Source organism: Gymnoscopelus braueri (assembly GCF_963280865.1).
Source record: "Gymnoscopelus braueri genome assembly, chromosome: 6".
Classification (NCBI taxonomy): Eukaryota; Metazoa; Chordata; class Actinopteri; order Myctophiformes; family Myctophidae; genus Gymnoscopelus; species Gymnoscopelus braueri.
This window is the reverse complement of record NC_137607.1, coordinates 25,995,347-26,007,327: the sequence shown is the minus strand read 5'-3', so window position 1 is coordinate 26,007,327 and position 11,981 is coordinate 25,995,347. Positions and strand designations below refer to the sequence as shown.

At 42.9% G+C, this 11,981-nt stretch overlaps 1 protein-coding gene across 3 annotated transcripts; it reads right to left on the bottom strand.

Moving 5' to 3' along the window:
• Positions 1-1,182: 1,182 nt before the first annotated feature.
• LOC308087829 (uncharacterized protein) lies at positions 1,183-10,657 on the bottom strand. 3 transcript variants are annotated; one of them, XM_080432021.1, is made up of 10 exons: positions 10,455-10,657; positions 9,058-9,091; positions 8,299-8,702; positions 7,835-7,961; positions 7,246-7,293; positions 7,004-7,100; positions 6,745-6,873; positions 6,345-6,440; positions 5,943-6,139; positions 1,183-1,938 (listed from the first exon to the last, which is right to left on the bottom strand). In XM_080432021.1, the coding sequence occupies exons 6-10, from the start codon at positions 7,080-7,082 to the stop codon at positions 1,909-1,911; spliced, it is 531 nt and encodes a 176-aa protein (XP_080288147.1). In that variant the 5' UTR covers positions 7,083-7,100; positions 7,246-7,293; positions 7,835-7,961; positions 8,299-8,702; positions 9,058-9,091; positions 10,455-10,657; the 3' UTR covers positions 1,183-1,908. The 3 variants fall into 3 exon arrangements, with proteins under 3 accessions (XP_080288147.1, XP_080288149.1, XP_080288148.1); XM_080432023.1 differs by having other exon boundaries at positions 8,299-9,091; XM_080432022.1 differs by lacking the exon at positions 9,058-9,091.
• Between the last annotated feature and the right edge of the window lie 1,324 nt (positions 10,658-11,981).

Here is an 11,981-nt window from a genome sequence, read left to right as displayed (position 1 = left end):
AGGACAGCACCAGAACCCATAACAACCTGAAAAACAAACAAAAATGTCTTAGAGAATATACAGATAAACAGAGGTCTATGGGGAATGTGCATATTGATAACATTGTTTTGGTTCTCTTGTTTGATCTCCCTTCCCACTTGCCCCCACGCCCTCTTCTTCTTCTTCCCTTTCTTTTTTCTTTTCTTTTCTATGGAAATAACAATACGAAGGGAACTATGCACGAAAACGCATTTCACCCACTTTTTTTTACTTCTGTAAACCTGTGATGTGACAATAAAGCTGATTCTGAATCTGCATGGTGTCCCAGGGGTGAAGTTACTGCCTACCACATTGGACACTGTGGGGTTCTAATCCTCCAAGGTACAGTATATATTTAAACAAAACAACAATTCATTAATGATGTGTTTGACATGGCTTGTCCCCAGAATATTGAAAATGCTATAATTACAGCTAATAAATATGAAATGCTGATATGGATATTGATACTGACAAGAATTCATATCATCACAGCAGCTCAGGAGATCAGAGTTCCAGCCCGTCTCCACAGGTTCTGCAATGGCAACCGGCTGTTGGATAACTACCCAGATAGCAAAATATGGGTGAATCAACGTTGAAAAATAGTCGGCCATAACGGTTGACTCAACGTTCAATCTCAACGTTGAAACTGTACTGAAATCACAACGCCATTATTATTTGATTCAACGTTGGGTTTCAACCACTAACTAACACTATATCAACGTTGATTCAACCATCATCTAAATGGTATTCTGCATGCTGATTTTAGTTGATTTTATGTTGAATCAACGTTATGACTCAATATTGATTCAACCATCATTAAATGGTAATCTGCATGCACATTTTAGTTGATTTAATGTTGAATCAACATTAGGAATCAACATTGATTCAACCATCATCTAAATGGTAATCTGCATGCACATTTTAGTTGATTTTATGTTGAATCAACATCAGGAATCGAACACTGATTTAATTTATTAATTGGATTATACTGAATCATATTAGGAATCAATATTGATCCTGATCATCCAACAACCTAATGGTAATCTGCATGTACATTTTAAATTATGTATGCTGATATACTGTAAGGCTACATCTTGTTCAAAATTACCTTACATTTCCCAAAATGTGAAAATATAAAAATAAAGACAAACAATATGATTTGAATCTTCACATTTATTGAACCAAGGCATTTAGACCTGCGTTGAACTGCTTTAACCATTGTTTTTATGCTTTAACAGATGAAATATAGAACATATACAAGATTGTAGATCTGCTATTTATGAAAGAAATCGTGAAAATGTCTGCAAGCATTTGGATATTTTGACCCGATTCTGTGAATGTCTTCTAAATGATAGATCTGCTATTTTTGAAAAATCGTAAACATTTGTTCAAATCTTTGAATATATATTTTTCAAAGGAAACTTTTGTAACTGAAATCTGTTTCTGGGGGTCCCTGGAAAGATATTTTTCTAGGTGGGGGTCTGCGTCCAAATACATGTGATTTTGGGGGTCCTTGACATGGAAAAATTTGAGAACCACAGATTTGGAAGAAGTATTTAGAAGACAGAATCGGGGACAAAATATTCATTTTCACGATTTTTTTTGAGTTGTTTTTTATAAAAAGAAAAGAAAAAAAGGTCCAAGTTCAAACGCAAAACGCTGTCCCGGTCTAGATGGGTTAAAGAAAAGAAAAAATGGTTGAAGTTCAAACGCAAAACGCTGTCCCGGTTGTAATGGGTTAATCCCTTCAGGGAGGGAGGGAACCTGCAGAGGTGCCACCTGCATCCAGATCCGGTCCCTGCTGCTCCAGAGCATTCCTCGGGATGCCTCCCTGACGGCCAGGCGCAAACTGCAGCCAAGACTTGACCGTCTTTTCATAGTTCAACTGGGTTAATTTTCGGTCCGATCGTTGAGCAGCAGCTGAAAGATAAGATAACAAGAAAGCACATGGGATTTAAACACTCAATTTTGTATACATATAAAACACAAAGACACTTAATCTGCAGCAGCCAGTGCGGGTTGGCTAAAAGACTGGACTGGAATTTGAAATGAGCATCTAAAGCATTGCATACACTTTCACCAGCACCTGACTCCAACCTAAACTTTTTTTAAATATTAATTTAGGAAATTGTGCTCAACTAGTCAACAGGAGATTCTGGTTAAATCAGTCTAAATGCACACATCCGAGTTGAAATCTGAGTTGAAATCTGATTTGAAACCACCTCCAGAGGTGGTTCGAAATCAGATTTAACTCGCACATACAGCACAATAGGCAGGTCGCACTCTGGAGCCCTGTGCCTGCCACAGTCTGTGTAGACAGAGTTTACAGCTGATCAACTGGTTATGAGGGGAGGGGAGGGGCCCTTGGCAGCCTCCTTGCTCTCTGCAAATTTTACTTGGAGGCTATTTATTCCGAATGTATCATATTTTTAAGTTTAATTGTTATAGCACGCCCGTCCCCCGAAATAAAAGCCCTAAAAACACAACACAGTAAGACAGACATGTGTATACATTGTCACAAGATACCCCAAGATATATATCTATACAGGCATGCAAACAGCCCGAGGTGAAAAAGGTGACAACATGTTGTTTTCTTTCGGGTCAGGTGTCACACAATTGCCCTATTTGAGTTCAAAAAGGTGACTGTAGCTGAAAAGTGACACTTTTGCATGTCTGTATACAGGTGGACTATAGGTGGTATACGGGTGGTATACAGGTGGTATACAGGTGGACTATAGGTGGTCTCTAGGTGGTATACAGGTGGTCTATAGGTGGTCTATGGGTGGTATACGGGTGGCATACAGGTGGACTATAGGTGGTCTCTAGGTGGTCTCTAGGTGGTATACAGGTGGTCTATAGGTGGTCTACAGGTGGTCTCTAGGTGGTATACGGGTGGTCTATAGGTGGTATACAGGTGGTATACAGGTGGTCTACAGGTGGTATACAGGTGGTCTATAGGTGGTCTATGGGTGGTCTATGGGTGGTGTATGGGTGGTATACAGGTGGTATACAGGTGGTCTCTAGGTGGTCTCTAGGTGGTCTCTAGGTGGTCTCTGGGTGGTATACGGGTGGTATACGGGTGGTCTATGGGTGGTCTATGGGTGGTCTCTAGGTGGTCTATGGGTGGTATATGGGTGGTATACGGGTGGTCTATGGGTGGTATACGGGTGGTATACGGGTGGTCTATGGGTGGTCTATGGGTGGTCTCTAGGTGGTCTATGGGTGGTATATGGGTGGTATACGGGTGGTCTATGGGTGGTATACGGGTGGTATACGGGTGGTCTATGGGTGGTCTCTGGGTGGTCTATACGGGTGGTCTATGGGTGGTCTATGGGTGGTCTCTAGGTGGTCTATGGGTGGTATACGGGTGGTCTATAGGTGGTCTATGGGTGGTATACAGGTGGACTATAGGTGGTCTCTAGGTGGTATACAGGTGGTCTCTAGGTGGTATACGGGTGGACTATAGGTGGTCTCTAGGTGGTATACGGGTGGACTATAGGTGGTCTCTAGGTGGTCTATGGGTGGTATACGGGTGGTCTATAGGTGGTATACGGGTGGACTATAGGTGGTCTCTAGGTGGTATACGGGTGGACTATAGGTGGTCTCGAGGTGGTCTATGGGTGGTATACGGGTGGTCTATAGGTGGTATACAGGTGGACTATAGGTGGTATACGGGTGGTCTATAGGTGGTATACAGGTGGTCTATAGGTGGTCTACGGGTGGTATACGGGTGGTCTATAGGTGGTATACAGGTGGACTATAGGTGGTATACGGGTGGTCTATAGGTGGTATACAGGTGGTCTATAGGTGGTATACAGGTGGTCTACAGGTGGTCTACAGGTGGTATACAGGTGGTATACAGGTGGTCTCTAGGTGGTATACAGGTGGTCTCTAGGTGGTCTATGGGTGGTATACGGGTGGTCTATGGGTGGTATACAGGTGGTATACGGGTGGTATACGGGTGGTCTATAGGTGGACTCTAGGTGGTCTCTAGGTGGTCTACGGGTGGTCTACGGGTGGTATACGGGTGGTATACAGGTGGTCTATAGGTGGTCTCTAGGTGGTCTCTAGGTGGTCTCTAGGTGGTCTCTGGGTGGTCTATGGGTGGTATACAGGTGGTCTATAGGTGGTATACAGGTGGTATACAGGTGGACTATAGGTGGTCTCTAGGTGGTATACAGGTGGTCTCTAGGTGGTATACGGGTGGACTATAGGTGGTATACGGGTGGACTATAGGTGGTCTCTAGGTGGTCTATGGGTGGTATACGGGTGGTATACAGGTGGTCTATAGGTGGTACACAGGTGGACTATAGGTGGTATACGGGTGGTCTATAGGTGGTATACAGGTGGTCTACAGGTGGTATACAGGTGGTCTATAGGTGGTCTACGGGTGGTATACAGGTGGACTATAGGTGGTCTCTAGGTGGTCTCTAGGTGGTATACAGGTGGTCTCTAGGTGGTATACGGGTGGACTATAGGTGGTCTCTAGGTGGTATACAGGTGGTCTCTAGGTGGTATACGGGTGGACTATAGGTGGTCTCTAGGTGGTCTATGGGTGGTATACGGGTGGTATACAGGTGGTCTATAGGTGGTATACAGGTGGACTATAGGTGGTATACGGGTGGTATACAGGTGGTATACAGGTGGTCTATAGGTGGTCTATAGGTGGTCTATGGGTGGTCTATGGGTGGTATACGGGTGGTATACAGGTGGACTATAGGTGGTCTCTAGGTGGTATACAGGTGGTCTATAGGTGGTCTATGGGTGGTATACAGGTGGTCTATAGGTGGTATACAGGTGGTATACAGGTGGACTATAGGTGGTCTCTAGGTGGTATACAGGTGGTATACAGGTGGTCTACAGGTGGTCTCTAGGTGGTATACGGGTGGTCTATAGGTGGTATACAGGTGGTATACGGGTGGTATACAGGTGGTGGTATACAGGTGGTCTATAGGTGGTATACAGGTGGTATACAGGTGGACTATAGGTGGTCTCTAGGTGGTATACAGGTGGTATACAGGTGGTCTACAGGTGGTCTCTAGGTGGTCTCTAGGTGGTATACGGGTGGTCTATAGGTGGTATACAGGTGGTATACGGGTGGTATACAGGTGGTGGTATACAGGTGGTCTAGAGGTGGTCTATAGGTGGTCTATGGGTGGTCTACGGGTGGTATACAGGTGGTCTATAGGTGGTCTACGGGTGGTATACGGGTGGTATATGGGTGGTATACAGGTGGTCTATGGGTGGTATACAGGTGGTATACAGGTGGTCTACAGGTGGTCTACAGGTGGTCTACAGGTGGTATACAGGTGGTCTCTAGGTGGTCTCTAGGTGGTATACGGGTGGTCTATGGGTGGTATACAGGTGGTCTCTAGGTGGTCTATGGGTGGTCTCTAGGTGGTATACAGGTGGTATACGGGTGGTATACAGGTGGTCTAGAGGTGGACTCTAGGTGGACTCAGCATTTATAGGATGCCAGGTCAACAATGACCTGGTATCTGTCCTTTGCATAATCCTGCAAGGTCATCAAGGCTAGGAGGGCAAGTGCTACGGGCTGAGGTGGAGTCTGAAGAGGTGAGTCTATGGGTGGTATACAGGTGGTATACAGGTGGTCTCTAGGTGGTCTCTAGGTGGTCTCTAGGTGGTCTCTAGGTGGTATACGGGTGGACTATAGGTGGTCTCTAGGTGGTCTATGGGTGGTATACGGGTGGTATACGGGTGGTATACAGGTGGTCTCTAGGTGGTATACGGGTGGACTATGGGTGGTATACGGGTGGTCTATAGGTGGTATACAGGTGGACTATAGGTGGTATACAGGTGGTCTATAGGTGGTATACAGGTGGTAACTATAAGTGGTTACCAACTCCACTGACTGGCCATCTATAACACTACTCTGAGGAACTAGTGGTGTGACAAATACTTACTGAACAGTGCCTCTTCGCCTCATCCGGTTTGTTCTTCCCCTCTGGGATGACACCATGCTTTCCGTATACGACGGCATTGCGGCACTCCTCATGGGTGAAGAACACCTCGAACAAGGCGTGGAATAGCCTCTTGCAGTCCTTCCTGGCACGCTGGTGTATGGCTGCCAGCTGCACAGATGAAATCATCTGTCCACAGCCTGTGAATAGAGAGCGAGCAATTAACAAACTGCATTTTAAGACATCAGCTACATTGACCCCTTTCTGCGCTCAGTGCACCATGAAAACAGACAACTGTGACCTTCTGAAAACTTCACTATCTAGTTGCAGCTCACAACACGGATCACTCGCTACCAAGAACGTCAGGTTCAGTGTGAAATGTATGGCAAACGTATACATCCATACCTGGATATAGCTCCTGCTGCCCGAGACTGGACACTCCAGACTCTAGGTCACCGACCAGGGTGATAAAGCCCTTCAGTGCGTCTAGTTTCTCAGAGCCTAGAACAAAGACAAAAAAATCTGAGTCTACTGAGTGTATTTGTAAAACAATAAGATTGAGTACTGTTCTACAAAGCTCTACAGTATATTCTGATAGCAGTCATTGATGAGTATTTGTTCAGTAGCAGGGGTCGATCTCCCCAGCTCTTCAGTAAACAGAAAACAGTTTTATTTTGGGATACCAATGTTTTCCAGTCATGTCAGAGAACTCACAAAAGAGGTACAGGATAAAGTAAAGTTTCAAGTGAGACAAAGAAATTAGCAGACAACTGAAAACTGCAACATTACAGGCAATAAAACGTACTGATACTGGAGAGCACAGTGGTTATCCTCCTCAACTGGAGCTGGAGCTTCTCCACCTCAGACCGACAAGAGTCGCAAGGCTGCCACCCTTGACCCTCTGGTATGCTCTGGTCAGATGGATTTGGTTGACCTAGAAAGATTGAAAGCACGTCAAAAACTGTAAAGAAAAGTTTTTAAAAAAAAAGCAAAACTCATCTATGAATCCTGAATTTGAAGGACAACAGTGCCAAGTCTGCTGACACTTAGCTGAGGAACCACACCTTCTACTGGAGCATCACTGGACGGAGATGGAGGTTGCAGTACACTGGGTGTTTCTTGGTTCCACTGATCCAAGTCCATATATGTAGCTGCATACGGCTGTGCAGAAAAGACAAAAGGCCCTTAATTGTACTTGGTCAAAAATCATCAAAACTATAGGCTACTATACAAGCTCATAGCGCAGCACCGAGTGCTGTGCTAAGAGCTTGTAGGTCTACATGGGTTAAATCTAAAGAAAACATACCTCATCAACAGGTCGGCAGGCCTGTGTAGAAGAGGCTGGAGGGTTTGGCTGTAAATCGGGGTAGAAGGTATCACAAGGTTGCAGAGACATAGAAAAGTAACCTTAGTTTGTAGTCTGTCAAAGATCTTTAAAAAATAGCTATGCCTTTATGCAATGCATTGTGGATTTTAGATAGACCAATCAAAAGTAATGTGGAATGTAATACAAGTCACAAATAAATTCAATTTATATTCAATTATAACCTTAGCAATACAAAAATCAAAATGAGTGCAATAAATCAATGGTTATTATAACCGTAACAATCAAAATTAAAGTGTCTGCATTAAATTGATGGTTATTCAAAGCTAAACAATCAAAGTGCCTGCATTAATCCAGTGGTTATTCTAATCTTAACAATCACTAACTCCATCAGTTTTTGAGAGATTGTATTTTGGGTTTTAGGGATTTATGTCCAAGTGAGAGAAGAACTCTTTGAATAAAATCAAAGGTGTTCTTCATTGATTTGGGGTACTCCAAATTCAGTGCGTAAATCAGTCCAAACAGTAGGCAGATGGCATGTGGGAGACTTTGAAGGTCATCACTGTTGTACCTTCCAAGACGATGCATGATAGTGAAGAGTCCAAGTGCAGTGAGTGAGGAGAAGCCGGGCTGTCTTCAGGAACCACGGTCAGGATCCCAATGGAGAGGTGGGACATGTCTGGAAGGTCATCGGTGTCCTAACAACCACAACCACAATTACATGTCAAATGTCGCCTTTTTATATGGTAGAAAACACAATACACACCCACTAAGGGGAAGTAAAATTCTGGAATGACTATATTCAATAGAAAGAACAGACTGTAAATACTGTACACGCATAAATAATTAACAGATCAATTAATGATTTAAGTACATCTAGACAGCTGTAAACATTCTGTCTGCTTGAAAGTAGAGTTGTTATCCCAAGATCTATTATGACCAGATAGTGTATCACGTTGTTAAACATAGCCATGTCCTGAACTAAACAGTTGTCATGTTGGCACCATTTTCAAATAGTATAGCAAACTTATTTACCAAGAGTATCAGTGAAGTGTTGATGTTGTTTGAAGAGAAACAGTCTAACATTGATGTGTTAGACTGCAGACTAGCAAGGCAAGGTGGAGGGAACAGTGGAAAGCAGCAGAACCATCTAGGCTTCACAACTACATCGAGGATCCCACAGATGTCCCTGGCCAGCACCTGCCCCGTAAGCAGTGGACAACCCTCAACCGCCTGAGGACAAGCGTGGGACGCTTCGGTGAAGCAATGCAACAGTGGGGCCTCTCGGACAGTGCCCACTGTGAACCTGGAGACCCCCTAAAGACTGTGGAACACATCATGACCAGCTGCCCGAAACACCGCCCACCACATGGCGACCTAGGCCTGATGAACCTGGATGACGAGACGCTGGACTGGCTTGCTGCAACGGAGCTGAGGATCTGATGACATACGCAAGAAGAAGAAGATTGATGTGTTAGACTTTAATTAATTAGTTATAGGAAATATTAGTAGATCCCCTCATAAAGACAAGTGAAGGTGTACAGATACCTGTGTCTATAGATAAATGACATTTGTTTTATCATTTAGTTTTTGAAAGCATAGTGGGAGAATGCCATTAAATGCAATCAGATACAAGTTTTAATTATCATGAATAGGGCAGTCTATGGAGGGATGACTTTGTATCTTAGAAACTTAACAGTGGAGGTACAGCTGATAAGGAGAAAGTGGAGCAGGATTAGTCACACATTCAGGAGAAACAAAACAGCAATAATTAAACATTAACATGGAACGCACCAGGCAAACGGAGCAGAGGAAGACCCAAAAACACCTGGAGAAGGAGCACAGATTTAACATAGGTTTAACATAGGTTACTGCATCCAAATAGCTCTAATGAGGTGAATGCCAGTGTAACACTTTTTTCTGCCCAGTGTGATGTGGTATTTCTTTACTGTTTGGTTAGGATTTATAATGGTAAATTATGTTTTTTAAATTGCGTGGTTCTGGCATGGCTTCCATGTTTAAAGCGATAGTGCTTAAAAGGGCAAGACCACTTTGGTAGAGGTTTGTGTTGTGTATTTACCTTGCCATGATGTAACTCCAAAGGAGGACAAGAAATCAAATATAATTGCTCCATTGATTAGAAATTGATCATTCAAAATATGCTCCTCATTGACTTACATTGTACGCTGAAACAGCTCTCAAAGTCACTATTTTAGCACATAAACAAACACAATCAAAGCTAATTCAGACAATATAGAACATCACCAAACCCAGTACTGTTTATTTTTTGAATAAAAATGTCAACTTCCTGCTGATTTTACTATTTGAAGATCCGGATCCACAGATCCAGTCGGGGTTTTCTTCTTAATAAAAATAGTAAAATCAACAGGTTGTGAGCTTGTAGATTGGCGATTTTTTTAAGCAACGCTGTTGTACGACAAAAGTATAAAATAGGGCTAAAGTACTTAATCAGACTTATTGATTTACTAATTATAAACATCACTTGGATACAATTATATTTTAATCGTGTGCAAATATGTTTCTACCAATGACTAGTTTCAAAATTTGCGAGTCAGGCCTGACTTATAGCCATGGATCACGAGCGTCATGGATAAACTGCAAACTAGTGTTTGCACTTTCTCCATTTATAGCCCGTACATCCACATAAACGTTCAGATTCCAAATATAAAGTGCTGACCTCATGGCCACGAATGTTACAAGTATGTACGGACCCTCAGATGTACACGTATCTTCCGTATTGTTCAATAAAAAGCATTTTAATCCGATCGGTGGCCATTTTCTTAGGTTTTTCGCCATATGCTAACTGTGACCCTATCGGTTGGGAAGTGTATTGCACTCTACATACGTTATAACTCTATGAGGAAATGGCCATCGATCGGATGAAAATGCTTTTTATTAAACAATACGGAAAATACGGGTACTTCTGAGATACCATATATAATTGTAACATCCGTGGCCATGGGTTAAGCACTTTATATTTGAAATCTGAACGTTTATTTAGATGTAAGGACCGTAAAGTTGAAAGTGCAAACACCAGGTTGAAGTTTCGTCATGACTATCATATCATATATGACAGTCATGTTTCAGGGCTATACTCGGGCAAATACACGCCACGGTCATGAACTAACAAGTTGGACAACATTTTAATTCCATAAACTAATTCAATTTACCTGTTATAGTAGATTAGAAGCATGGAAACATCCATGTCTGTAAGGTTCGCTCCTCCTGAGCCGTTAGTTCGACTTCCTGCAGCTCCCCGGTCCGTCTGAGTGTGTGTTCAAAACGGATAAGCTCCGCCTCCGCCTAACCCCTTTGTAATGTTGACGCAATTTTGGGTCAGTGGTACTCAACCTGTGGATCGGGACCAGCCAGGGGTCCCCACATGATTTTTTTTTCTGGGGGGGGGGGGGGGGGTCCCCAGATGACAGTGAAGGGACAATTTAAGTAACCTTTTTAATAAATGAAAAAGTAAAAATATAGCAAATAAAAAGACCATTGCTGCATCAAGAGTAATCAACAAACTATACAAAAAAAAATTTGTCAAACATTGGCCAAATTCTCAAATAATATAAGAAAGAGGCAAACAGCCGATCTGCAAGTTGTGAGCTTGTAGATCGGCTGAAGTTGAAGGATAAAATTAATAATGATAATAATAACTGATATTAATGATGATGTTCACATCATGTAAAAACATTTAACATTTTTGTGCCTTTTGTTTTTTAACCTGTTGTTTTTTAACCTGATTTCCAAAAATGTAAAGTGTGCTATAAATAAAATGTATTATTATTATTTTTTTATTATTATTATTAATATTATTATTACTATTATTATGTATACTTTACATTACTGAGAATGTCTGCAGGTGGCACATCTCTGTGCAGTGTCTGAGCTCTGCCGTGTAAAGGGTGAAGAGAAGGGAGGCCAGCACAGTCCCCTGGGGGACTCTTGTGCTGCAGGTCACAGTGTCAGATGTAAAGTCCCTCAACCTGACGTATTGTGGTCTGTCAGTGAGGTAGTCCATGATCCAGGACACAAGGTGTGGGCCAACATGCATGCTGTTCAGTTTGTCTTTCAGAAGGGGAAGGAGGGGGGGGGGGGGCTGTATGGTGTTAAAGGCGCTTCGAAAATCAAAAAATAATATCCTCACAGCACCACTTTCCTTGTCCAGGTATGTAGTCGAAGCTATTGAGGTCTGAATTAAAATCCCTGTATAAGGTCGCAGGCACCCCAACTTTAAGCTGGTTCCCTAGGCCTAGTAGGCCTAGAGCCTAGGGAAGTTGAATCGCATTCTTATGCTTTCCTCTGGGAAACACGTCCATGTAAGACACTACAAGACCATTCAACCCTAAGACCACTCAAAATGGTCTTAGGGTTTTAGATTCTTAGGACCATAGTGAAAGTGGAGATCTTCGCCATAAAAGTGTCAAAGAAATTAGACACATATCCACGTGTTCGCATGGACAAGCTCTACAACATATCAAAAGATGGGCCCGTAATACATTATCAAGTTAAAGCACGTTGAAGTGAAGCGGTAACACTAGGCCAGGGGTTCTCAAACTTTTTCATACCACGACCCCATATAATAAGGGAAATCTTTTGGCGACCCCAGCAAACCGCCCCCAAAATATCTCGCTAGAACCACATCATTTCTTTATCCGACATAGCGGTGCAGCTGTTGGTAGTAGGCTACTGGTGGT

What these genes read in the sequence shown, in the direction of transcription:
- LOC308087829 (XM_080432023.1), bottom strand. Translation starts at nt 7,082, where the DNA reads ATGGACTTGGATCAGTGGAACCAAGAAACACCCAGTGTACTGCAACCT. An exon ending in CACTGTGCTCTCCAGTATCA is followed by an intron (nt 6,441 to 6,744) that starts GTACGTTTTATT and finishes TCTTTGTTCTAG; the next exon opens with GCTCTGAGAAACTAGACGCA. An exon ending in AGGCGAAGAGGCACTGTTCA is followed by an intron (nt 1,939 to 5,942) that starts GTAAGTATTTGT and finishes CTTATCTTTCAG; the next exon opens with CTGCTGCTCAACGATCGGAC.